The 23,214-nt window shown below is 43.7% G+C and overlaps 1 protein-coding gene across 3 annotated transcripts in view; it reads left to right on the top strand.

Moving 5' to 3' along the window:
• The window catches only part of LOC136678059 (serine-protein kinase ATM-like), a 43,710-nt gene that overhangs the window by 6,876 nt on the left and 13,620 nt on the right, over positions 1 to 23,214 (top strand). Inside the window, exons 6-39 of one of the 3 annotated variants that reach the window (XM_066655859.1) lie at positions 1,070 to 1,235; positions 2,616 to 2,854; positions 3,467 to 3,636; positions 3,967 to 4,121; positions 4,679 to 5,041; positions 6,305 to 6,502; positions 6,729 to 6,830; positions 7,461 to 7,686; positions 8,155 to 8,283; positions 8,552 to 8,677; positions 8,851 to 8,940; positions 9,127 to 9,310; positions 9,478 to 9,671; positions 10,801 to 10,883; positions 11,017 to 11,181; positions 11,363 to 11,438; positions 12,275 to 12,405; positions 12,633 to 12,738; positions 13,153 to 13,320; positions 13,555 to 13,730; positions 13,912 to 14,155; positions 15,590 to 15,708; positions 16,028 to 16,154; positions 16,446 to 16,645; positions 18,071 to 18,245; positions 18,390 to 18,554; positions 18,912 to 19,044; positions 19,210 to 19,305; positions 19,870 to 20,041; positions 20,335 to 20,476; positions 20,850 to 21,023; positions 21,669 to 21,846; positions 22,529 to 22,634; positions 22,776 to 22,934. In XM_066655859.1, the coding sequence (XP_066511956.1) occupies positions 1,070 to 1,235; positions 2,616 to 2,854; positions 3,467 to 3,636; positions 3,967 to 4,121; positions 4,679 to 5,041; positions 6,305 to 6,502; positions 6,729 to 6,830; positions 7,461 to 7,686; positions 8,155 to 8,283; positions 8,552 to 8,677; positions 8,851 to 8,940; positions 9,127 to 9,310; positions 9,478 to 9,671; positions 10,801 to 10,883; positions 11,017 to 11,181; positions 11,363 to 11,438; positions 12,275 to 12,405; positions 12,633 to 12,738; positions 13,153 to 13,320; positions 13,555 to 13,730; positions 13,912 to 14,155; positions 15,590 to 15,708; positions 16,028 to 16,154; positions 16,446 to 16,645; positions 18,071 to 18,245; positions 18,390 to 18,554; positions 18,912 to 19,044; positions 19,210 to 19,305; positions 19,870 to 20,041; positions 20,335 to 20,476; positions 20,850 to 21,023; positions 21,669 to 21,846; positions 22,529 to 22,634; positions 22,776 to 22,934 (5,437 nt within the window). Of the gene's footprint in view, positions 1 to 1,069; positions 1,236 to 2,615; positions 2,855 to 3,466; positions 3,637 to 3,966; positions 4,122 to 4,678; positions 5,042 to 6,304; positions 6,503 to 6,728; positions 6,831 to 7,460; positions 7,687 to 8,154; positions 8,284 to 8,551; positions 8,678 to 8,850; positions 8,941 to 9,126; positions 9,311 to 9,477; positions 9,672 to 10,800; positions 10,884 to 11,016; positions 11,182 to 11,362; positions 11,439 to 12,274; positions 12,406 to 12,632; positions 12,739 to 13,152; positions 13,321 to 13,554; positions 13,731 to 13,911; positions 14,156 to 15,589; positions 15,709 to 16,027; positions 16,155 to 16,445; positions 16,646 to 18,070; positions 18,246 to 18,389; positions 18,555 to 18,911; positions 19,045 to 19,209; positions 19,306 to 19,869; positions 20,042 to 20,334; positions 20,477 to 20,849; positions 21,024 to 21,668; positions 21,847 to 22,525; positions 22,635 to 22,775; positions 22,935 to 23,214 lie in introns of those variants that run through there. The other 2 variants (XM_066655858.1, XM_066655860.1) reach the window with 2 other exon arrangements.

The raw sequence follows: 23,214 nt of genomic DNA, 5'->3' as shown, positions 1-23,214 counted from the left end.
TAATTTTGAAAACCGTGAAACATTAATTCTTAATTCTTTAGTAAAGTAGTAGTAGTAGTTTTTTCGAGGTCATCTGGCATACCACCACTTGCTGCTTCACGTACACACCAGTGGTACCACGCATACCACAGTGTTTCAAAACCACTGCTAAAAGGAATCGTCCTGCGCTTGCTCTTCGCCCGGTCCATTGTTTTTGTTCTGTTGCTAAGGAGTTTGACCTCTAAAATGGCGAACACTACCCACAATGCAGTGCGCTGTTACGTAGTTGACCATTCTCTGTACCTTGTCTACTTGCTAGGGGGTAACTTTAGCTAGTGCAAAGCCAAACATGAGTGTGTTTTTTCAGTCATTCTTTTGAAAGTAGAATAATTAAAGACATTTAAAGTCTTGTTTTACATCATGGTTTGCTTTTGTATGTCTGATGTCAGTACTAAAGTGACAGAATGTAGATCTTTTAACTTAAAATATGGTTAAACAAATGTTTATGCTCTTATGGCGTCTAAGGCATTGTCAGTGCTGTCTTTTAAAGTCAGATTTCGATGCACCACCTCAGCAGTAGAAGTAGTGTTGAAAATTTAGGCAGAGGAGTATGGCTAAGTTCTTCCATTTTGGGTCGTTAAACATACTACTCATGGTTTTATTTCCATACTGTAGTTCTAGATGTGCTTAAAATAGTAGAAATTCCAGAAGTTATAATTGGTCATAATTGTAATTATAATGTGACTATGATAATTTCAGAGGGGGTTTTATTTCCCCATCACAGAACACCCCTTGATACACCCCTGAAGGTGTTAACCCCATGGTCTATAAGACCAGATTTACAAACGTTAATATGTGTGCGTGCTCGTTAGCCTTAGCGTCCACAATTCCCCAAGTGGAATTAATGTAGTCTCATTTTAACATGGCTGGATTCATCTGTCAGCCTCCTGGTGTTTCTGTGGTTGGTCATGTGTAGATCATTTACGGTCCTGAGACACCAGACGAGTGATGAGGATGATGACGAGAGCCTCGGACCCCAGGGATGTCCTGACTGATGAAATGTATTTTACTTCTGTGCTTTGCCCCTCAGCACTGTTGGAGGTGTACTGCGAGCTCTTCACTGAACCTTCCAGGTCCATCAACCGGGTTCTGGTCAGCAGGATCATCCGCATCGTGGTTCAGGGCATCTGTTTCCAAACCGAGAGCTTGTCTCACACACTCTTCGGCTTCTTCTCTAAAGCTCTGAATAACACCAGGTACTGAGGCTGCAGACAGCAATGTGCAAATGTTGGAGACCACTTTTATTTATTTCATTTATTTAATGTCTGTGAGGAGTGTGGTGTGTTCTCTCTGTGTCTGCGTGGGTTTCCTCCGGGTGACTGTCTGGGAAGAGTGTGGTGTGTTCTCCCTGTGTCTGCGTGGGTTTCCTCCGGGTGACTGTCTGGGAAGAGTGTGGTGTGTTCTCCCTGTGTCTGCGTAGGTTTCCTCCGGGTGACTGTCTGTGAGGAGTGTGGTGTGTTCTCCCTGTGTCTGCGTGGGTTTCCTCCGGGTGACTGTCTGTGAGGAGTGTGGTGTGTTCTCTCTGTGTCTGCGTGGGTTTCCTCCGGGTGACTGTCTGTGAGGAGTATGGTGTGTTCTCCCTGTGTCTGTGTGGGTTTCCTCCGGGTGACTGTCTGTGAGGAGTGTGGTGTGTTCTCCGTGTCTGCGTGGGTTTCCTCCGGGTGACTGTCTGTGAGGAGTGTGGTGTGTTCTCCCTGTGTTTGCGTGGGTTTCCTCCGGGTGACTGTCTGTGAGGAGTGTGGTGTGTTGTCTTTGTGTCTGTGTGGGTTTCCTCCGGGTGACTGTCTGTGAGGAGTGTGGTGTGTTCTCTCTGTGTCTGCGTGGGTTTCCTCCGGGTGACTGTCTGTGAGGAGTGTGGTGTGTTCTCCCTGTGTTTGCGTGGGTTTCCTCCGGGTGACTGTCTGTGAGGAGTGTGGTGTGTTGTCTTTGTGTCTGTGTGGGTTTCCTCCGGGTGACTGTCTGTGAGGAGTGTGGTGTGTTCTCTCTGTGTCTGCGTGGGTTTCCTCCGGGTGACTGTCTGTGAGGAGTATGGTGTGTTCTCCCTGTGTCTGTGTGGGTTTCCTCCGGGTGACTGTCTGTGAGGAGTGTGGTGTGTTCTCTCTGTGTCTGCGTGGGTTTCCTCCGGGTGACTGTCTGTGAGGAGTGTGGTGTGTTGTCCCTGTGTCTGCGTGGGTTTCCTCCGGGTGACTGTCTGTGAGGAGTGTGGTGTGTTCTCCCTGTGTCTGCGTGTGTTTCCTTTGGGTTCCTCCAAGAGTCCAAACACATGAAGTGACGGTGTGAAACTGTTCTTATGTATGTGTGTGTGTGTTTGTGTGTTTATTATCGTGTTTTATTCTGTGTGTGTGTGTTCTATTCCCACTGAGACCCTGAGCAGGATTATGTGTTTACAGAACATGAATGAATATGTTGTTTTTTGTGAAGTATGTTCACCTTTTTCATCTGAAGCTGCATAAAAATTATATTTCACAGAAATAAATGGAGGTTAAGAGCAGCATGCTTCAGAGACTCTACATCCAGGAGTTTGAAGTCTGCAGAGTAAATACAAACGTGGTTGAGTTTGTTGTCCTTGTTTTTAGGGAGGAGACTCAGCTGACGGTGCTGGAGCACCTGATCTCATCTATGAACGTTTTCCTGCGCTCAGTGGCCATGAACTACCGGAAGTGGGTGTGCAGACTCGGGGAGGAGCTCATGGCCTCAGTTTTGTATGTGTGGAGTCAGAAGAGACCCAGTTCTGCGCTGAAAGAGCAGATGGTGGAGTTCTTTAACCTACAGCTCTCTGTGCACCACCCCAAAGGAGCTAAAACACTGGAGACTGGTAATAAATCTGACTCCTGTTTGTTATTATGGTAACACATTACAAAAAGGGTATGTTAATTAACAGTACTTAAGACAGTATTAGGTAATAAGACAGTACTAAGCGATTACGTGAAGTCACTTTACAATATTGAAATAAAGCTGTCAAAATTCACAAAGGTGTCACATAAATATTCATTAATTCAGTCATTTGTCAGTAACTGCTTATCCAGTTCAGGTCCAAAGCCTAGCCAGAATCACTGTGTGCACGGCAGGAACACACATTGGAGGGGTGCCAGTCCATCGCAGGGTGATCACTAATATACATGATAAAAAAATAACCAAAAACCCTAAAAGAATGCTAATTAATGCTACTTTGTATGTCTTATCATTACTTAATGATTACTTTAGTAAAACGTATTACTATCTTAATTGTTGTAAAGTGTTACTGTACGTTTTTATCATGTATGTTTGTGTCACACGCGTATACGTTTGTGAAATATTAAAAGTTTCCTTTAAGACTGCTTAGTCATTCACAGAAATGCCAGCGTTTAATCTGAACGATTTATTCCTTCTTGGTATCGTCCTGTTGGCTGTATTTGTTGTGTGCTCATTGGTGTCTGTGTTGGTACAGGTGCCCATGCAGAAGACTGGGGGAAATGGCAGAGTCTCCTCTACAGCTTGTACGATGCCCTGGTGTTTGAGATTAACCAGATTGGCAGTCGAGGGAAATACGCCACGGGGTCTCGCCACATTGCTGTCAAAGAAAACCTCATTGAGCTGACCGCAGACATCTGCCACCAAGTAAGAAATAAGAGGCTGTCGTTTCTGTCCACGTCTGATCGTTTCGATTTATTGTGCCATATCTTTTCACAGGCCACTGATGTTAAATCCTGTAAATAAAGAGTAACTGTGCAGTTAAATGTGCAGAAATGTGTTCTCTGTTCAAACTTTGCCACTGATTTTCACTAGAAACTCTACGTTGTAAAAATCGGACTGTTTGGATGTTGTTGTGCTATTATTGGAGCTCTAGTGGAGCAGTGGTGGAGCTACTGGAATCCTTTCCTGAATGTTATGTCTCTGTATCTGTTGTGTATCATTATATAATGCTGAGAATATGTTTGTTTTTTCCAGCTGTTTGGTCAGGATTTACATGTTGTTGAGGTCCGAAGCACACAGAGAGAAACGCACGGCCTCCACAGCAGCAAACGCAGACGTGTGGAGCTTGGGTGGGAGGTGCTGAGAGACCACCTGCAGCCCCATCACAGTGATTTTGACCTTATTCCATGGTATCAATTAAATCTAACATCTAAAGTACAATCAGTTTTAATTTCTTAAGGTTATTTTTCAGTATCAGTAGGATACCCTTAAATATTTGTATGTTATGGGACCATAGCTTTTTTTAAACAAATGTGTGTGCACCCTCTATTTGAGTGTGGCCCACCCTCTCTGACAGTAAAAAAAAAAAATGCATGTTAGGGATTGAAGTGCAAGTGTGTGGGATGGTGACGTCTGGAACCTTCAGTACACATCACACTTATGATAAACCTGGATAGGTGCAGCTTAGCAAGGAGTGCCTCGTCCCTGTGAAGGTCTCTGACCCACTCAGTCTCTTACACTGGGCTTGAAGGCTGTACTTGAAAAGTACATTTCGCCACTTTTGTCATTGCAGTGGGTGAATATCACACTGTGTGATCATGAGTTTAATGCAGACTCAGCCCCCCAGAGTTTTCAGGGTCTTGAAGACATCAGTCGTTTAATTTACGTTGAAAAACCACTTATCCCAAAGAACATTTGACGTAGACCCCTTTCTCCAGCTTCTATTTTGAATGTCTGTTCCCTTTAGGCTCCAGGTAACCTCTGTTCTGACCTCGAAGTATCCCTCCATGCTCCCGGCGGCTGAACTGCCTCCCCTGCTGTCTCTGCTGTGTCAGCTTCTGGGCGAGCAGCAGTGGCGAGGAGAGAGGGCTCCGTACGCGCTGCGCTGCTTGAGGCAGATTGCTCTCAGTTCGGGACACTCCTCCACTCAGCAGGGTGAGGTGAGTCGGATTTGGGGCAGAGTTTGGGCCATGGCCATGCGGGGCGTTAGTTCTGCCCACACAGAGACTCTGTGTTTGGAGCTGCTGCGTGTCATGGTGCAGTGTTCGCTGGTGCCTGTCGACAGAGAGTTCTGGAAGCTCTTCTCCCCTGCCATCTGCAAACCATCCATGTGAGTAAAACACTGCAGATCAAAATCGGGTCTAAAATCACACCTCGCGATTTGTCTTTCTCCCAACACTCAACAGGCTCAGGAACGCAGGTTCACGCCACAGTGAATGACACAGATTTGTGGAGGTAACTGGTAGACTAACATTTTCTTCCTTCTCAGTGTTATTTCAGTTAACTGACTAACCTTTACTGATTTATTTCTTGAAAATTGTTAAAAATCATAAAACCTGTAAGAAACAGTGACAGTTTCTGAGTTTAATTTCAGTCGTGACATCAAATTTCACAGCAGTTCTTTAAAGCAACACTAGGTCAAATTCGACATTTTACAGCAGTTTCCTGAAATCAAGGGGGAGGGGGAGGGGGAGGGAGGAAGTGTGTTCATACTGCTCTGGAAAAGTGCTCTGCGCATAGTGCAGTTTCTGCAGTGCTGAACCCAGAGCAGCAACGACAGATGCTCTATTCACCCCATATTCACAATGGTTTTGAAGCTGTAATATTAAGGTAAAAAGGCTACCTAGTTCTGCTTTAAATATTTGTAATAGTTCTTTTAACACACTTGTTGCACAAATGTGACTGAAGCAGTTACAGGGGTTGGACAATGAAAGTGAAACACCTGGTTTTAGACCACATTCATTTATTAGTGTGGTGTAGGGCCTCCTTTTGCGGCCGATACAGCGTCAGTTCGTCTTGGGAATGACATACACAAGTCCTGCACAGTGGTCAGAGGGATTTGAAGCCATTCTTCTTGCAGGATAGTGGCCAGGTCTCTACGTGATGCTGGTGGAGGAAAACGTTTCCTGACTCGCTCCTCCAAAACACCCCAAAGTGTCTCAATAATATTTAGATCTGGTGACTGTGCAGGCCATGGGAGATGTTCAACTTCACTTTCATGTTCATCAAACCAGTCTTTCACCAGTCTCGCTGTGTGTATTGGTGCGTTGTTGTCCTGATACACGGCACCGCCTTCAGGACACAGTGTTTGAACCATTGGATGCACCTGGTCTTACTGGTGCAGTGTGTAGTTAATGAAGATTGTCCACCAGGCTGCTCCAGTTTAGCCATGAAACCTCCCACACTACAATGACAGGGGTTTCAGTTTCATTGTCTAAAAACTGTACATACACAGCATATAGAATATGTGAATAAAGTGTGGTTAAAATCGACCAGATGGTATGTATTATTGCTGCTATCAGCCTTGTGGTAAAGCCAAGAGCAGCAGGAGTCTACAAATGTGTTTTATTTTGTTTATCTTGTTCTCCTCCAGTGTCTCTGCCCTGACTCTCGCGCAGGCTCTCTGTAAATGTTCCACCCCTAAGACTGCGTACAACAGCGACTCTTCCTCGGCTTTACTCCTGGAGGCAGGAAGACCCCCGTCTCTGAAGGAGAGCATCATCGACTGGCTCCTGATGAATGAGCAGAGTGAGGAGGCGGAGGATGTCGGGCATCACCCGGTCGTCTGCAGGTCTGTGCCCCTGACTTTAGGGCAATTCCTTCTGTCTTTGAACCTTTTTGCTTCCTTCAGTTTGAGGCTTTAGTCTCGTATGTGACTTAAAGTTATCGTAGTGTAAAATGGTGGCTTATGAAGTAAAATACAATTGTAGGCAGTATGTTTATATTTATTATGTTACGGTGATTATGATTATTATTAATATTATTACGCTTTGATTATTTTGGCCTTTTTTTTTTAGGGATTTTCCACTAAACCTCATTCCCAGGATTCTGGTGGCTCTGACGTTGAAGGACACCATGTCAGGAATTCTCTTCCTGTTGGACTCTCTTCAGCTGGAGGGGTGAGTGTGAGAGTGTTTCTCTCAAATCAAATGTATATATTACAGTGAACCTATGATCTCAGCTGGACTTGTTCCTAGAGGCACACTACGTATTTTATTGGTTTCCCTGCCTTAACACTCCCACTGCAGCACTGCAAGCCCTTCTTTAACTACTAATGTAGTTGAATCAGGTACTGGGAAAGGGGAAGCCGTAAATGTGCCTCCGGGGCCAAGGCAGAGAAACGCTAGTGTAAAAGAACCATCTGTGATCATTTTAATGTTTTTAATTTTTGATTTAAAAGATGTTTTTCAGTTGGTAAAATGTGTACAGGTTTTAGCGAACAGAGCAGGAGTTAAATTAACAAGAACAACATGAGATTAAAATATTTCAAGCAAAATATCTCAGCCAATGGGCTACACCCGGGAGTCTCCAACTTGTACTTTTCTGTAACACAGTGTGCTGTGTTCATTTTCCTGAAGCTTTATCTAAACACAAAAGCTCAAAGGAATATTTCCACAGTTGCCCTTGGTCACCATTTCTGACTTTTCTGAAAACGGGATTTGTGTTTGAGTTTGCTTTCATGTTACGTGTTGAACCCTGACCTTGATTATAAACTCTAGAGCCTGTTCTCTGTGTGGTTCTCTGTCCAGGTTCTATCCTCCAGAACAGCCTGCAGCAGAGTCTAAAATAGTGTTGTCTGAAATAGAGGCTCTTTACCTGCAGTTCAGTTTCGATGACACAACCTCCTCCTGTTCTGCAATCAGAGAAGAGGGAACCTGCCAAAAGAACCCACAGCTTACGGTCATCATTGCCCTGAGAACCAAACTGGAGCAGGGCCTTCAGTCTGTGGCAGAACATCTGCTGAACTCTTCAGATGTGAGCACAGGAGTGTCAGTATAAAGAGCAGGATCAGGAGAAAAGAACCCAGTTTAGGATTGAGTTTGTTAACATTGGGGATGTATTGACTGTAGTGGCCGCTCACAGCTGAAGTTGACTTTCTAAGAACTGGGATGTATTACAGTGTAATGTATTAAACACTTTGCTGGCAGTGAGGGTATGTAGTACATGTTTGGTCCTTTGTTATTTTACTGTAGTTTAGTCTGTATTTAAAATATCCACCTTAAATGACAGCAGTTAACAGCCCCGCTGATCAAATGCACTGAAATAGGAATGCATAGATTAAACCTGAAAGAGTTCTCATCCAGGGATTCACAGAAATAGGTTGAAGTATTTGGAGTATTGTAACTGTTACGTATCACAGCTTTACGAATAGAAAGAGTTTCAGGGACAGCTCCATTCAGAAAGTAATGTCCTCTGTGGTTTCCTGTGTACCGATCTTTTTAGAGCTCTGTTCCTGCTGTGTGTATGGTCCACTGTTTGAGACTTCTGACCGGTGTCCTGGCTGCCTTTGTCTCGGTTGGACTCTTCACTGAGGAAGATGCCTGTTGTAGTGCTGTCTTTCAGAAAGCAAAGGTAACTTGCACAGAGGGCAGGGAACACCCCGCATTGTTCATGTCATGAATTTTAAAGCGTCTTGGCTAGCACAATGAAGAACTGTGCCTGAGGAAAACATGGGGGGCATGTCCTGGTGAGAAATACAGAGACGAATGCTTGAGAGAGAACCCTGTTCCATATCAACATTTTCCATAGACACTTGTTTCCTGATCAATCACAGAATCACACGATTGCTTTTATTGAAATGTCAGGGTTTGTTTTTAATTGAAAGCTTTGTGTCCTTCAGTCTTTAGCGCAGGACTTCAACGGCTACATTTCTATTGCAAAGAACAAGCTTTCTGAGACTGAGGCTCTTTCCAGATTTAAGGAAGTGATGCTGCTGTGCTCTGAGAGCATTAGCATTAAAAAGAAGGTATGTTCGATTTTAGAAAAAAAAGTGTGTGTATTATTTTCACATAGAAATTTCAGTATCGACTGGACTCTAATTATAAAAATGATGATGCTAGAAAAGAAAACCTGATTCCACTTCTATTCGTTTCCTGTTTTCCTTCATTAAAAGCACTGATCTGTTTCTCGCTCGTGCAGGACAGAGTCACGACAGTCTCTCGCCGTCTGTTTGCGAAGGCTTTGCCTGGCCGGCTGCTCACAGAACTCTCCGATATTTGTAAGACACTGGTGAGTTCCTGCAGAGACACAGTGAGCTCTCATGAGTACTTTATTAAATACTGTTACTCAGTAACTGGTTTGAAAGTCTTTTTCTTGGGTAATCCGTTGTTGGCATTCTACACGGCTCTCTCAATGCTGATGGTTTTAAACTGCTTGAATTAATCTTGTCTGAAAGTTGATCGTTTCTCTCAACAGCTAAGTAACGCAGAGAGGAGAGACAGCATCGTTAGTGAAACTGAAACAGTTGATGACCTGGATACCACCAGAACCCAAGCAGAGGATAACCCTGCTGAGGAGGTTGATCTGTTTGGTGATGGAGATGGAGAACATCATGGCACCAATGAGTCTAGCGGAGACTCTGATTCCCAGCAGGGCTTGGGTAAATATGAAAACAGCCTGCTGTTTTGGTGTTAATGCAGCATTCCAATATTTCCAGACTTATGAACCTGCTGACAGTGTGTCCCAGAATTTTTATTTCTATGTTCCTACAGTGTGCATGCATTAATATATAATTCACTGTTCTCCACGCTCTCTGTGTTTATTCAGGAGCCAACAGTCCCCTGTCTAAAGACCTGCTGACCGATCAGGACTCTGCTCTTCTGGCCACTCTGAAGTTCCTCTCCCTCTCTGTGTCTTTTGCACCGGGTCATGGGCTCTCCTTCAAGCCGCTGGATATCCGACGTAGGCTTCTGAAACTGCTGGATCTGGTTCACTGTGACAAACCTCAGCATCTCAGAACGGTGAAGAATGTTACTTTACTCTAGTCTTGGTTAGTGACATGGGAACAGTGCCTGCAGTGTGCTCAGGTGCTCCAACAGCGTTTCATGTACTTTTCAAGTGCTTTGGCCACAAAATAATACCTGGAAGTAGATGAGAGAAAAGCTGAAACACAGCGCACATGAAGCTAACGGGAAAGAGAAGCAGTCGATTCACTGATGAAGATGCTCCCAGCCCCAGTAGCAGGGACTGTAGTGTAAAACACAATGGAGCACCTTAGATTGGGTTAATTGGTGTAGAAATCTGTTTTCAACTTGACAATAGAGGATTTATTTTGAAATAAAGTCCAAATTATACTGAACATGATACAGTTTATAAAAGCAATAAAAAAGAAAAACGTCAGAGGGGGTTAATTTTTATTTATTTATTTAACATTATACTTATATAGCGCCTTTCTAGAAACCCAAGGACGCTTTACAATCAACACAACATTCAATCCACACACACATTGGCGAGAACCAGGAACGACCGTCCACCTGGAGGACTGCATCGGGCACTAGGGCTTCACCCAGGACAGTGCGCCAATCCATATCTGGGCATTCACACATTCACTCCCACAAACAGACATTCATTCACATACACACTCATTCACTCACACAGCAGGACAGTTATTAGAGAAGCCAGTTCACCTACCCTCCATGTTTTTGGGCTGTGGGAGGAAACCCACGCAAACACGGGGAGAACATGGAAACTCCACCCAGATGGGACTTGAACCCAAGATCCCAGCGCTGAGAGGCGAACGTGCTCACCACTAAACCAATCATTTTTATAACACTGTAGGTTGTGGAAATTCAGCTGGTTATTCTGGGTGCATCAGGGAATTTGATGTTTGACTCCTGAACCATTTCAGTAATAAAGCAGCGGGAGGTGATATGTACTTGGGAAAGCAAATGCAAATAAAAAACATTATTCCCACAGACTCCAGCAACACTTTCATAAGCTCTGAATTCCTGGAGCTTTGAGGACTCAAGGCAACACTGGATATTAGTTTTATATAATAGTTGCAGCTATATTTAGAGAATTTATTACAGAGTTTTAATCTCATAACAGTCACCTCCCGGATCCTGAACCTCTTTTTCTGATGTTCTACAGTATTTGGTTCTGCTGAGAGAACTCCCCACGGAGGAGACTGCTCTGGAAACAGAAGAGTTTGACTCGCTCCTCAGACCTCTGGCGTAAGTACTTCCTGCTGGTGCTGTTGATCACTCTCTTCCTTTTACCATGACCTTGTGGTGTGCTCTTTGCTGTGTAGTGGGGGGTTCCTGGGTTGGGCTTCATTAATAATGTTTTTGTTGTTGTTTTGTGCAGGGACGTGTGTTCTCTGTATCGTCTGGATCAGGAAGTTTGCTCTGAGATTCTCCTAGCTTTGCTGCAGTGCGTCCAAAGCCTGGCTCGAGTATGTGTCTCGAATGAAGAGACTGAGGAGATGAAGCATGTGCGGGGTGCACTGCTTAAGGTGATCTCAGGATTCAGGTGAGTGGCGCCAGTCTGTATTGGAGTAGAAGGTTAGCATTGTGGTTAGCATTCAAAACACAGGTGCAAATGAAATGAAAGCAATGCATGAGACTTTGACTGTTATTCGTTCATTCAGTTTTTTTCAGTGATGTCTGATTGGGATTTAATAGTTAAATATGGCATTCCTTTTCTTTCTCAGTATCTTGGGCAGAACTGGCAAATGTTCTTCAGCTGTACGGACGGCTCTGGGACACTGTTTACTTGCTCTGCTGGAAGTAAGGACACCGTTTGATGGATTTATTCATGCGTTAAAAGTAGTGCTTTGGCAAATAAAATCTATTGTAAACAATATAGGGCGGCACGGGGGTGCAGCAGGTGGTATCGCAGTCACACAGCTCCAGGGACCTGGAGGTTGTGGGTTTGATTCCCGCTCCGGGTGACTGTCTGTGAGGAGTGTGGTGTGTTCTCCCTGTGTCTGCGTGGGTTTCCTCCGGGTGACTGTCTGTGAGGAGTGTGGTGTGTTCTCCCTGTGTCTGCGTGGGTTTCCTCCGGGTGCTCCGGTTTCCTCCCACAGTCCAAAAACACACGTTGGTAGGTGGATTGGTGACTCAAAAGTGTTCGTAGGTGTGAGTGTGTGAGTGAATGTGTGTGTCTGTGTTGCCCTTTGAAGGATTGGCGCCCCCTCCAGGGTGTATTCCCGTCTTGCGCCCAATGATTCCAGGTAGACTCTGGACCCACCGTGACCCTGAACTGGATAAGGGCTACAGATAATGAATGAATGAATGTAAACAATATTCCCTGATTCCTGTTGTAGTCTTGGCACAGAGGCTGAGAGGCTTATGTGGATTAATGTAATGGAAACTCAGTTCCTGTAGTCATCTTAGGTGGCGGTAGATTCAGTATGTCTCAGATGAATAGAATAAAACACATAATAAAGTAATAAGCTGTAAGGCATCTGTTTTCTTAAATGAAGTTCGAGATCTGAGGGACAGAATTGTGAACTGGATTTTTTTTGCCGAACTGTCATTGCATTTCTGAAATGTTTAAAATTTGATAAACTTATTGTTACCTGTAGATTCATGTCTATTTTTTTTACCGTGTATCTGTATAGGCAGACCCTTGCTGTAAGTGGGCAGTCCTAACTCTGAAGGACGAGGAGCTACCAGTGTGCGAGGTTCTGCCCTCCTGCCTTGCTGACCCCCAGCACCAAGTTCGAATGTTGGCAGCGATGACAGTGGACAGGTCTGTTTTGTCCATAGTCAGGGTCTGAAATTACAGAGACTCAGCCCTTCATTTAACCCCCTTCCCATCCCATCAGTGATCTTGGGGGACTCCATTTATGGAGCAAATTTGACCCTGATTAGCTGGATATATGTGTGTTTTTTTTTTTTGTTTTTTTTTTGTATGTTTTGCTTGTTGCATTAAACACTTGTGGATGTGGTGTATAAATGTGAGCTGTTGTATTACAGGTTGTTCTTGGAGAAGTCTGTTCAGAAAAAAATGCTCCCTCTTAAACACCAGCAGAAGGCTTTTGAGAACATTTACCTGAAAGCTCAGGAGGGAATGAACGTCCAGGTAAATATATTAAACATACTTTTAAAAACTTGCTTGTTCTCAAAGAATTAAACTTAGTTTTAATACTTGACTGAGTCAAGCTTAATAAGATGTTGTACCACATTTCCCTCCAGGGAGAGGTTCAGAGTTCTAGAGCTACTTGATCATACCATGATTCTGTCTCTGTCTGAAAACACATCCTCATATTTAGTGATATTTATTCATCATTTACACATAATCAATGTCTTGAAAAATAAACAGAGTATGGTCCTAAAGAAGTCATGCAAAATGACTTGAAATTCCCTTCAATTTACTCTCTCTTCTGTTTAAAAAATAAGAGATATGTTCCTTCTCATGTAAAGCTGGTGTTTAGGAGATTTTGTTGTTTGTTTTTTGCTCTGAAAATGGAATGATATTTAAAGACTATATTTCCAGAGCGCAACCCCAGAGCACCTCCCTGATGAGCTCTTTAACCGTCGGGCCACGCTGCTGAAGAGTCTCTCCATGGTCATGTGCTGCAGCCCAGTGTGTGAAAAACAGGCACTCTTTGCACTCTTGCGCTCATACAAGGAGAACAGCATCCAAGAGCAGTTCATTAAAAAGGTACAGAGCACCTTAGAGAAAGAGGAAGCACAATGACTTTGTAATAGCATTGGTATCAAATAAGATTCTGAAAATGAACAATATTCGATTTTACTAAAAATAAAACCGTGGAGTTAAATCTAAGCCACTTTAAGGCGTTAGAGGTGATTTTTCTTGTATGTAACTGTGAACAAAGAGGAGTTGAGTTGAGCAGAGGAGGACTGAGTTAAAGGAGTTTGTGTGGTTCCTGTGTAGGTTCTGGGCAGTGTATCTCATTCTCTGGGCTACAGGAATGCTAAAGCCTTCGTCTGCTCTCACCTGTATTACCTGGTGGCCGAGTGGCTGAGGCAGAGCGAGACAGACCCCAGCTACACTCTGCAGTCCTTCCCGTATACCCTGCTCAATTACAGCAGCATGGAGGAGTTCTACAGGTACAGTTTTTACAGGCTGCTGCCATTTACCCACATCTACCATTTTATTAACTGCCTTGTAACCTCCTTTACTCCTTAACTCTCTCACCCTGAAACGGGACATACCTCTTCCTGGTGCAGATGTTTTGATGTATTGTCACTGCTCGTTACTGTGTGCTCTTCTGTTTGTTGTCCGTTTCAGGTCATCTTATCAGGTGCTCATTCCACACCTGGTCTTCCTCAATGACTTTGAGCAGGTGAGGTCTGTCGGCGAAGTTCTTAACGAGGACTGGAAGAAGCTCCTGGCAGATTGTTTCCCGAAGATCATGGTGAACATCCTGCCGCACTTTGCTCTCCCCGAACAGGACACAGAGGCTGCACAGCAGAGGGAGAAGGCCCACAAGGTTTACGACCTGCTGAAGGACAAAGATTGCCTCGGGAAACAGGTGGGAGCACCTTCAATGTGCAAGTGTCAACAAAACGGAAATCAACACAAAAAGGGGGTGGAAAGCTTCTAAATGCTCTAACGTAACTAAAACGGAACAAAGCGCAGGGTTTGCTCATTCCTTTTTACACATGGCAAAGAAACACAGTCTCGCCATCTGCACCTTGGGAAAGTTTGTATGCACTGAGTATTTAATCGTGTGTTGCATCCTGTATTATTTAGATGGTGACATGATGAGGAGCTGAGTCCTCTCATTTTTGGCCATATAGTGTATCACAGACATGAGAAATGTGCTGTTTTTTTGTGGTAGTTGCTATGGCTAGGATTGAGTATGTTCCACCTGTGTATTGTATGTGCTTCTGCTGTGTGGGGATGTCTTTGGCAGCATTTCTGAATTTGCAGTGTGTCGGCTAGGGGTGGGCGATATGGCCCTAAAATAATATCACAATATTTTAGGGTTTTTTCACGATAATGATATCCTTGGTGATATTACAAAAAACAATGAAAAATACTTGCATTAATTTCAAGAACATAGTGTTGCAACAAAAAAAAATAATATTAATTATATCCATCCATCCATCCATCCATCCATTATCTACTGCTTATCCGGGTCCAGGTCGCGGTGGGAAGTAGTCGGAAAAAAGAAACTCGGACCTCCCTCTCCCCAGCCACCGCCTCCAGCTCCTCCGGGGGTATACCGCGGCGTCCGCGGTCGAGACATTTAGTCTCTCCAGCGTGTTCTTGGTCACCTGGCTCCGTGGAGGAGCAGCGTCTCCACTCGGACGTCCGAGCTCCTAACCCTGTCTCTAAGGGAGAGTCCAGGAGACGCCCTGCGCAGAAAACTCAGTTCAGCCGCTTGTACCCCCGATCTCGTTCTTTCAGTCACTATCCAAAGCTCGTGACCATAGGTGAGGGTTGGGACGTAGATTGAATGGTAAATCGAGAGCTTTGCTTTTCTGCTCAGCTCTCTCTTCACCACAACAGACCGGTACCGAGCCCGCTTTACTGCTGACGCTGCACCGATCCGCCTGTCAATCTCCCGCTCCATCTTTCCCTCACTCGTGAACAAGACCCCGGGGTATTTAAACTCCTCCACTTGAGGCAGGATCTCACTTTCAAAAATATTAATTATATTAAAAATGTAATACATATTAAAATATTAAATGGTTTTATTTAATAAAAAATTTTATTTCAATCATTCTGAGCCACTTTCCATCGTACATCACTGCCTAAACGACTCATAAAAAGAACGTAGGCCATATTATGGCTAATTGCATGAGGTCGTTAGTTAAACGTTAGAATATCACGATATTGACTTTTAAAAATGATGATGATATTATTGTGAATAATACGCCGTGGCACAGCCCTAGTGTTGGGTCAGTCATCTCTACTCCATAAATAAAATATCCAAAACGTTATGGTACCTCTTTTAAAGCGGATCGACAGTCTGATCTGTGGAAACCTGGCAGAAATCGTGGTGGAGCTGTTGATGACACTGTATGAGGGAGCAGGTACAAGCGCAACGGACAGAGGAGACCTGCAGAAGTTCATTGGGTAATGACTAAAATATGTTTGTAGAGTTGAGAACATAACGCTGAATCTGATTTGAAGCTCATTCCTGCGCTGCTGATGAGAGAAATGTTGTGTCTTCTCATAATAAATAATAATTAAATGCTAAAACTAATTTATTTTTAATGCATTTTATTTTAAAATTTTACATTTATTTTTCCTAGCGCTGAATTATTCCAAAAAGACATGTCCCTAAGAAGTTAATTCAGAATGCTGAGAGGGGACAAAAAGTAGATATAATTTACTTTATAGACAGGGATGGTCTGGCAGTCCTGAGCAGGGAATGTCATGTCTTTATTTCCAGAGAACTGGATCCTGCCCCCAATCCTCCTTTCTTCAGCTCAACTGTGATCAAAGCTACGTTGGATTACCTCAGCAAGTGCCACAGCACCACTCACAAATCTCTGGTCACCATTCTCTCCAAGACTCCAGTAAGGCTATTACACAATCATCACTGACTGACTGATTTTGAGCTGCTTCTGAAAATTAAATTTCATACGGTTTAAATCCAGCAGAGAGTTCTCTTCTCCATTCAGTAAAATGAAATGATTTTGGTGCTTGTGAGATTAAGTAAATCTCTGTGATGTGTGTATTAAGAGTATAAGTTTTTGCCTAGATGTTACTCGTACAAAAGCTGATCATTTACAGCACCTTGGGAACACGCCTGCATCAACAGGCCTTGAGTGAAACTTCTTGACTCCTCAGACATTGTTCTGTAACAGGTTTCCATGCAAAAGATTCTGGCCTCCATTTGTCAGAAAGTGGCAGAGACGACCAATGCTTATGAAAGGCACCGTATCCTGATGATGTATCACCTGTTCGTCAACCTGTTGCTGTGTGAGGTGAAGGACGGACTGGGGGGAGCATGGGCTTTTGTGCTCAGAGACATAATCTACACCCTCATACACCACATCAACAGCAGGTTTGCATATACACACACCACACACACATACAAAAATAAACACAAACACCACACTATGTGGGTGTAAGGCTATTGGGATGTATGAGGTAAAGCACACCTTTTGGTCCTAAGGAAATTAGTCCCTTCCTACCTTGTGCCCAATGATTCCGGGTAGGCTCTGGACACGTCCTGTACTGAAACAACAGTCACAGACAAAGAATGAAAGACATTAGTGCTACCCCGAGTCCTTGCTCTCTTTTAAAGTACAAAAACTTGCTTGCCCTGTATCCATGTGTGAACATTCATTCATTCATTATCTGTAACCCTTATCCAGTTCAGGGTCGCGGTGGGTCCAGAGCCTACCTGGAATCATTGGGCGCAAGGCGGGAATACACCCTGGAGGGGGCACCAGTCCTTCACAGGGCAACACACATACATTCACTCACACACTCACACCTTCAGACACTTGAGTCACCAATCCACCTACCAACCTGTGTTTTTGGACTGTGGGAGGAAACCGGAGCACCTGGAGGAAACCCACGCAGACACAGAGAGAACACACCACACTCTTCACAGACAGTCACCTGGAGGAAACCCACACAGACACAGAGAGAACACACCACACTCCTCACAGACAGTCACCCGGAGGAAACCCACACAGACACAGAGAGAACACACCACACTCCTCACAGACAGTCACCCGGAGGAAACCCACACAGACACAGAGAGAACACACCACACTCCTCACAGACAGTCACCCGGAGGAAACCAACGCAGACACAGAGAGAACACACCACACTCTTCACAGACAGTCACCCGGAGGAAACCCACACAGACACAGAGAGAACACACCACACTCCTCACAGACAGTCACCCGGAGGAAACCCACGCGAACACACCACACTCCTCACAGACAGTCACCCGGAGCGGGACTTGAACCCACAGCCACCAGGTCCCTGGAGCTGTGTGACTGCGCCACCTACCTGCTGCTCCACCGTGCTGCCCCATGTGTGAACACAAATGAATGCCCAGACATGTGCACAGTGGTGCAGCAGGTAGGTCACAGTCTGTGAGGAGTTTGTATCTGCGAGGGTTTCCTTTGGTTTCCTCCCACAGTCCAAAAACATGTTAATAGATGGATTGGCGACTCAGAAGTCTCAGGGTAATGTCAAAGAGAGCCCTGTGTGAACAAAGTCAGGAATATTCCAGAGGGCTGGTGTGTTCATGGCATTCTTCCTGCACATACTGGACACCACACAGAATATTTCCAGCTGTGAAAACATTACTGAAATGAAGCATCTCTGGCTGTTCGCTACATGTGTGAAAGGACAACGACCTGATTTTCCCAACATTTTCTAGAGTTCTTATGTGAAAAGACAATGCAGAGTGCTAACTGAGGTTTAGTACTTTACTTTGAGTCCTAACTGTCCAGGTGTCTGCCCTCAGGTCAGTGCAGCAGGACGAAGTTTCCAGGCGAAGTCTTGCCCTTTGTTGTGATCTGCTGACCACTGTCTGCAAAACCGCAGTCCTCTTCTGTGATGATGCGCTAGAGAGCCATCTGCAGGTCATTGTTGGTACTCTAACAGCTCAGGTCACGCAGAACTCCTATATTACGCCACAGGTAAGTTAATAGAAACCTTAACTGGTCAGTGCAGAGAACAACTCAGAAACTGATGTACAACAGTTCCTAAAACGGAAGACAGTTGGTATTTGTCTTCAGCGTTAATCACGAGAACCTCTGTTTATTCTGTGCTCTGTGTGAAAGGTTCTGCATCTGCTGAAATATTTGGTGCTGGATAATCCCGAAAACAGTTTCCTGAGGAGAGCTATTCCTCTGCTGGAGCCTTTCCCTGATAAACCAGTGTTCAGAGAGCTGAGGGCAGCGCAGCGTGCTCTCAAATACAGAGGGGGAGGATTCTGCCTTAGACAGGTCAGACAACAGCATCTGTTCACATCTGCTCTCCGTTCACAGTGGTTTACAATTTGAATGTTAAATTAAACAGACACTGGACTCTGAACTTGGGTTCAGGTGTTAGAGATGGGCTGATGTTGGGAGTGAACAAGATGATACAGTGAAAATATAAGTTCACAAAACATAACTTTCACCAAACTGTCTTGTTTTTCTGAGATCTGAGAAGTTGGAAGAGCATCGGGGTTTTCACATTCAACATTTCATGTTTCACACCATGTGCTGCCCTTAATCCAGTTGAAAGTTCTCAGCTGTGAAACTACGGTTATTGCTTTTAATATTTCCTTTTTCTTTGTGTGTGTGTTTTGTATTCTGTAGGAGATCGAGCACTTCCTGTCTGTTACGTCCTGTGGCTCGCTGCCTCTCACGAGATTGGAGGGTTTGAAAGATTTAAAGAGACAGCTTTATACACACAAACAGCAGATCGGACAGCTGCTGAAAGAATGTCATGGTCAGAAACACACTCCTACGTCTTTACTGTCGTCTCTCACTAAACCTTGGTGTTGATCCACTTTATTAATCTCCAATTAAAATTGTTCAGAAAAAAACTGCAGTGATAAAATGTGGTTTTACGTTAATTCCATATCCGTAATTCTCAATCTGTTCGTTTGTGTAGCTGACCCGGCTGGAAGTGTCCTGGTGAAGCTTGTTTTGAATCTCATGCAGCTCTGCAAACTGGCAGCTAATCACCCCGGAGGCAGAGAGATCCTGGGTGAGCATGGGGCGACTTCACCGGCTCCCTTTAGACCTTGTTCTGTAGAGAACGAAATATTTGTCCAAATTCACCAGGATTTAATAGTTCTTCATCTGTCATCCGTCATGTGTTGAGCTTGTTTCTTGCCCATATTTCACCTGATCAGCATCAATCAACCTTTTAATGGATGCACACAGCATGTAGATGAGCTCCTGGAGCTGTGAATGTCAGTGTGTCTGCAAGAATCTACAGAATGTTAAGCACAATCACACAGAAGGAGTAGTAAGAGAAGAAACCATTGACCCTTCTGGGATCAATAAAGTTGTGTTACATGCTTTTATTATTTGCTTATATATTTTGATAATTTATGTGGATGTAAGCTACTGTAAGGACTGTATGTTATAAACAGAATGTATAGTGGTCAAGATGTGTACTGTGTAGATGCATGGATGCGGTAATTCCAGCACAGCAGTGAAGTGCCAGTGCAGTGTTACTGTATTAATTGTGGGTGGCTTTCTCAGAACCCATTTTTAAGTGTTGGTGCTAGTTAAAGCTTTGATATTCTGTGTGTCTGTGTTTTAGAGGCTGTTGGGGGTTGTTTAGGAGAGCTAGGGCCTGTGGATTTGTCTACCATCGCACTGCATCATGGGAAAGACCAGATCTACACTCAGGCTGCTGCACTTTACCCTGACATTCTGCCTCAGTGGATCTTCATCATCCTCAGCTGCATGGACAATGCACTGACACACCACAGGTAGCAGAAACGTCCTCAGTCGATGTACGCAGGTCAGACTTGAGTTGGGAGATTTTGGTGGAGAACTGCGACATTTCATTAAAAATAATCAGCCATAAATTTGTCTTTGGGTCGTGTTTGTTACTTTGCGCTGAACCGAACATATACAAACGATGCAGAGCCGTAATGTGACCCCACACTGCACTGACCGTCAGACGTGCCGTCATGGATCGTGGGCTGTTTGTGGCAGATAGAGAGTCTAGATCTTCATCCACTATGTTTGTCTCTGACAAGTGTTTGTCTGTGCTTTTCAGTATTTCTGTCCGTCAGGCAGCTGCTCTGTGTTTAAAGGACGTTCTGGCCACGCAGCAAGGCCTGGACTTTTGGGAAATGTACAAAAGCCACAGAGACCCAATGTTGCTCTACATCTGCCCCTTCCGCTCTGCCAAAAGGAAGGTAGGGATTTAGATGATGTGAACTAGTGTACATACCGTGTACATGTAACTGTTTAAGCTTTATTTTGTTTAAGTCACATACACTTTATGGCTTTTGTTAAGTTGTCTTTACGCAGCAGGGATTTATATTTAGAACCACACCCACATTGCGTTTCAGAGTGAGTCTGTTGACTGTGGTCTAGTGGATTAGATTCTTAGAGATGGACCTGACAATCTACATATGCTTCTTTACTGGCCGTGATGATCAGGCATTTTTCACGTAGTTTATGCTAATGTTCAGTTAATAAAAAAAATATATTATTGAGGGGCCACTTTTAGGCTTTTAACAGACACATGAACGTGTTATTTTAATACATGCATCCTTTTCAATGTAGGAACAGCCCGTGCGAATGGACGTGACCCCTGTGTCTGGAGATCTGGACAGAGTGGAACTGTGGAGGGTAAATCCTGGTCAGCACGAAGACTGGCTGAGAAACCTGTGTGTGGCTTTACTGGACAGTGGAGGAGTCCAAAATGAAGCACTGCTAACAACCAGACAGCTCTGTGAGGTATTCCAGCAGAATTACTAAAAACACATTACCAATGACTTAGATACGGGTCAAGAGCAAAATACTGAAGTATTACAGCACCTGTCTCTCTTCTTTCTGTGTGTAACTGATGTATAAACCGGACCGGAGTTCTCGGTAACAGATTGGTTTTATTAACGTTCCTGTAAAATCAAGAAATAGTTGTGATCCTATCCCTAACTGTGTGTGTGTGTGTGTTGTGATAAATCTGTACATTACCTTAAGTCTGTGTACTGTTTTAAATTCTTCTACTCAAGTACAATACAGAGTAATGCTCTATTTTAGCCATTCATATTTTTTAAAATCTGATTTCTTTTACATTTCTGGGGTGCCCTTTTGTGATTGGTCGTCTGTGATTTTTAAAATTTTAGCATTTAATTAATTATAGACGAGCAGAATCCAAAAGATAAACTGAGCAATAAAAGCTCTAATGGTGTTAAAAGTCACACTATATATATATATATATATATATATATATATATATATATATATATATGTATGTATATATGTGTGTGTGTGTGTGTGTGTGTGTGTGTATAAACACACGGCTTGCTGGTCGTTATTTTGAGGATAGGTTTCGAACATTGTACACATCTCATTACTAATCTCACTAACCTCTTGCTGCAGGTAAAGACAGATTTTTGCCAGAGGATCCTGCCCCTCTTCATCCATGACATGCTCCTAGGGGACACTACGGGCTCCTGGAAGGAACTCCTCTCCACACACATACAGAACTTCTTCAGCAGCTGCTTAAGACCGGTTAATTCCACCAGCCGTACTACCACACCCATGCCCCTCGATTCAGGTGCAGATCCCTTAGGGGTGGGGGATATTAAGTGGACATTATTGAAAGAATAACAGTATTGTTAAAGGACACAGTATGTAAATAAACTCTGTAACAAAGGAAATGACATCAGAATCCTCACTTTCTTAACAAAACAAGGCTTCTCTCTGTTCTAATGAGCCTCAAAATAAGGGCCTGGTCAAAATAGCGTATGTCTCTTGTGAATGAAAGAGTTTTTATTTCAGAGAGTTTGTTGTGTATTTTTAATAGGCTTTTCTCGATATCAGTAATATATTGATTATAAAAATATTTGGAGAATTCTGTCGTTAGAATAGAAGGTTGAACACTCAGCAGCTTTCATTCATTTCTGTTTTTGAGTTGGGTGTTAAAACCCTGATGCTCTGAGGATAACAACTTCAACTTTACACAATAAATCCACAGATTTACAAACATCTAATTCAGCCTGAGATCAAAGCGAAAGTGGCCACTGGTAAAAATAGAGCCACTCTGCATTTATACATAACAATTGTGCATCTAAAACGTTACATGTCCAGATAAGAATATTATTATGTGTTGAATATTGCACTCTAACCTTATTTATAAAATGGCTCATGTATTTATAGTTTGGGGCCTTGTCTAGTTTTGCAGTGTGCACCTAAATTGTGAGTTTTGCTCAGATTTTCCAATTTTGTCTCAACAGCAGAAGCAGACGCTACCAGACAAACACAGCCAGATAAATGCTCTCTGCGTACCATGCTAGCAGTCATTGACTACCTCCGGCAGCAGAGTCATCCACTAAGACCAGGGAGGTTTGTAATTTCTCCTCTTCTTTCTGGTCCTCTCCATGTCATGGATGGGTTGATGGTTTGGTTCTCTTTAGCCGTCTAGTTCTCTTTAGCCGATTGATGAGTGTTATTTAGTTATTTATTAATTTTCTCCCCCCCCCCCAGTTCTGAGTATGGAACTGTGCGTGAGTCCAACTTTTGGCTGGATCTGAATTATCTGGAAGTTGCCCGAGCCGCTCAGCTGTGTTCAGCTCATTTCACAGCGCTGCTTTACTCTGAGATCTATATTGACAACATCCGGACCAACCTGGAGGAGAAGCGCAGGTAGGACTCGCAGCACTTCTCTGGAGTCTTTGAGTAGATCAGTATTTATCTTTTATTTATTTTTTTTTTATCTAGCATTCTCTGCTTTGAGCTCCATTAGTCATTGGTTTGGTTTAGAAATGTCATGCTCAGGTGCTTTCATCCTAAGAAGTTCAGCTTTCTCATGGATGTCCTGAGCCTTGACCGTTATGCAATCACCTCTAGCCCAGGAGAGTCTTCTGTTCTAACTCACGGATGGAGAAGATATGAGGCAGATTACCTCAGCTGCGCCATCTCTATG

This window comes from Hoplias malabaricus, chromosome Y (assembly GCF_029633855.1).
Source record: "Hoplias malabaricus isolate fHopMal1 chromosome Y, fHopMal1.hap1, whole genome shotgun sequence".
In the NCBI taxonomy this organism is placed as follows: Eukaryota; Metazoa; Chordata; class Actinopteri; order Characiformes; family Erythrinidae; genus Hoplias; species Hoplias malabaricus.
Note: the sequence above shows the minus strand (reverse complement) of the source record. Positions and strands in the feature narration are given on the sequence as shown.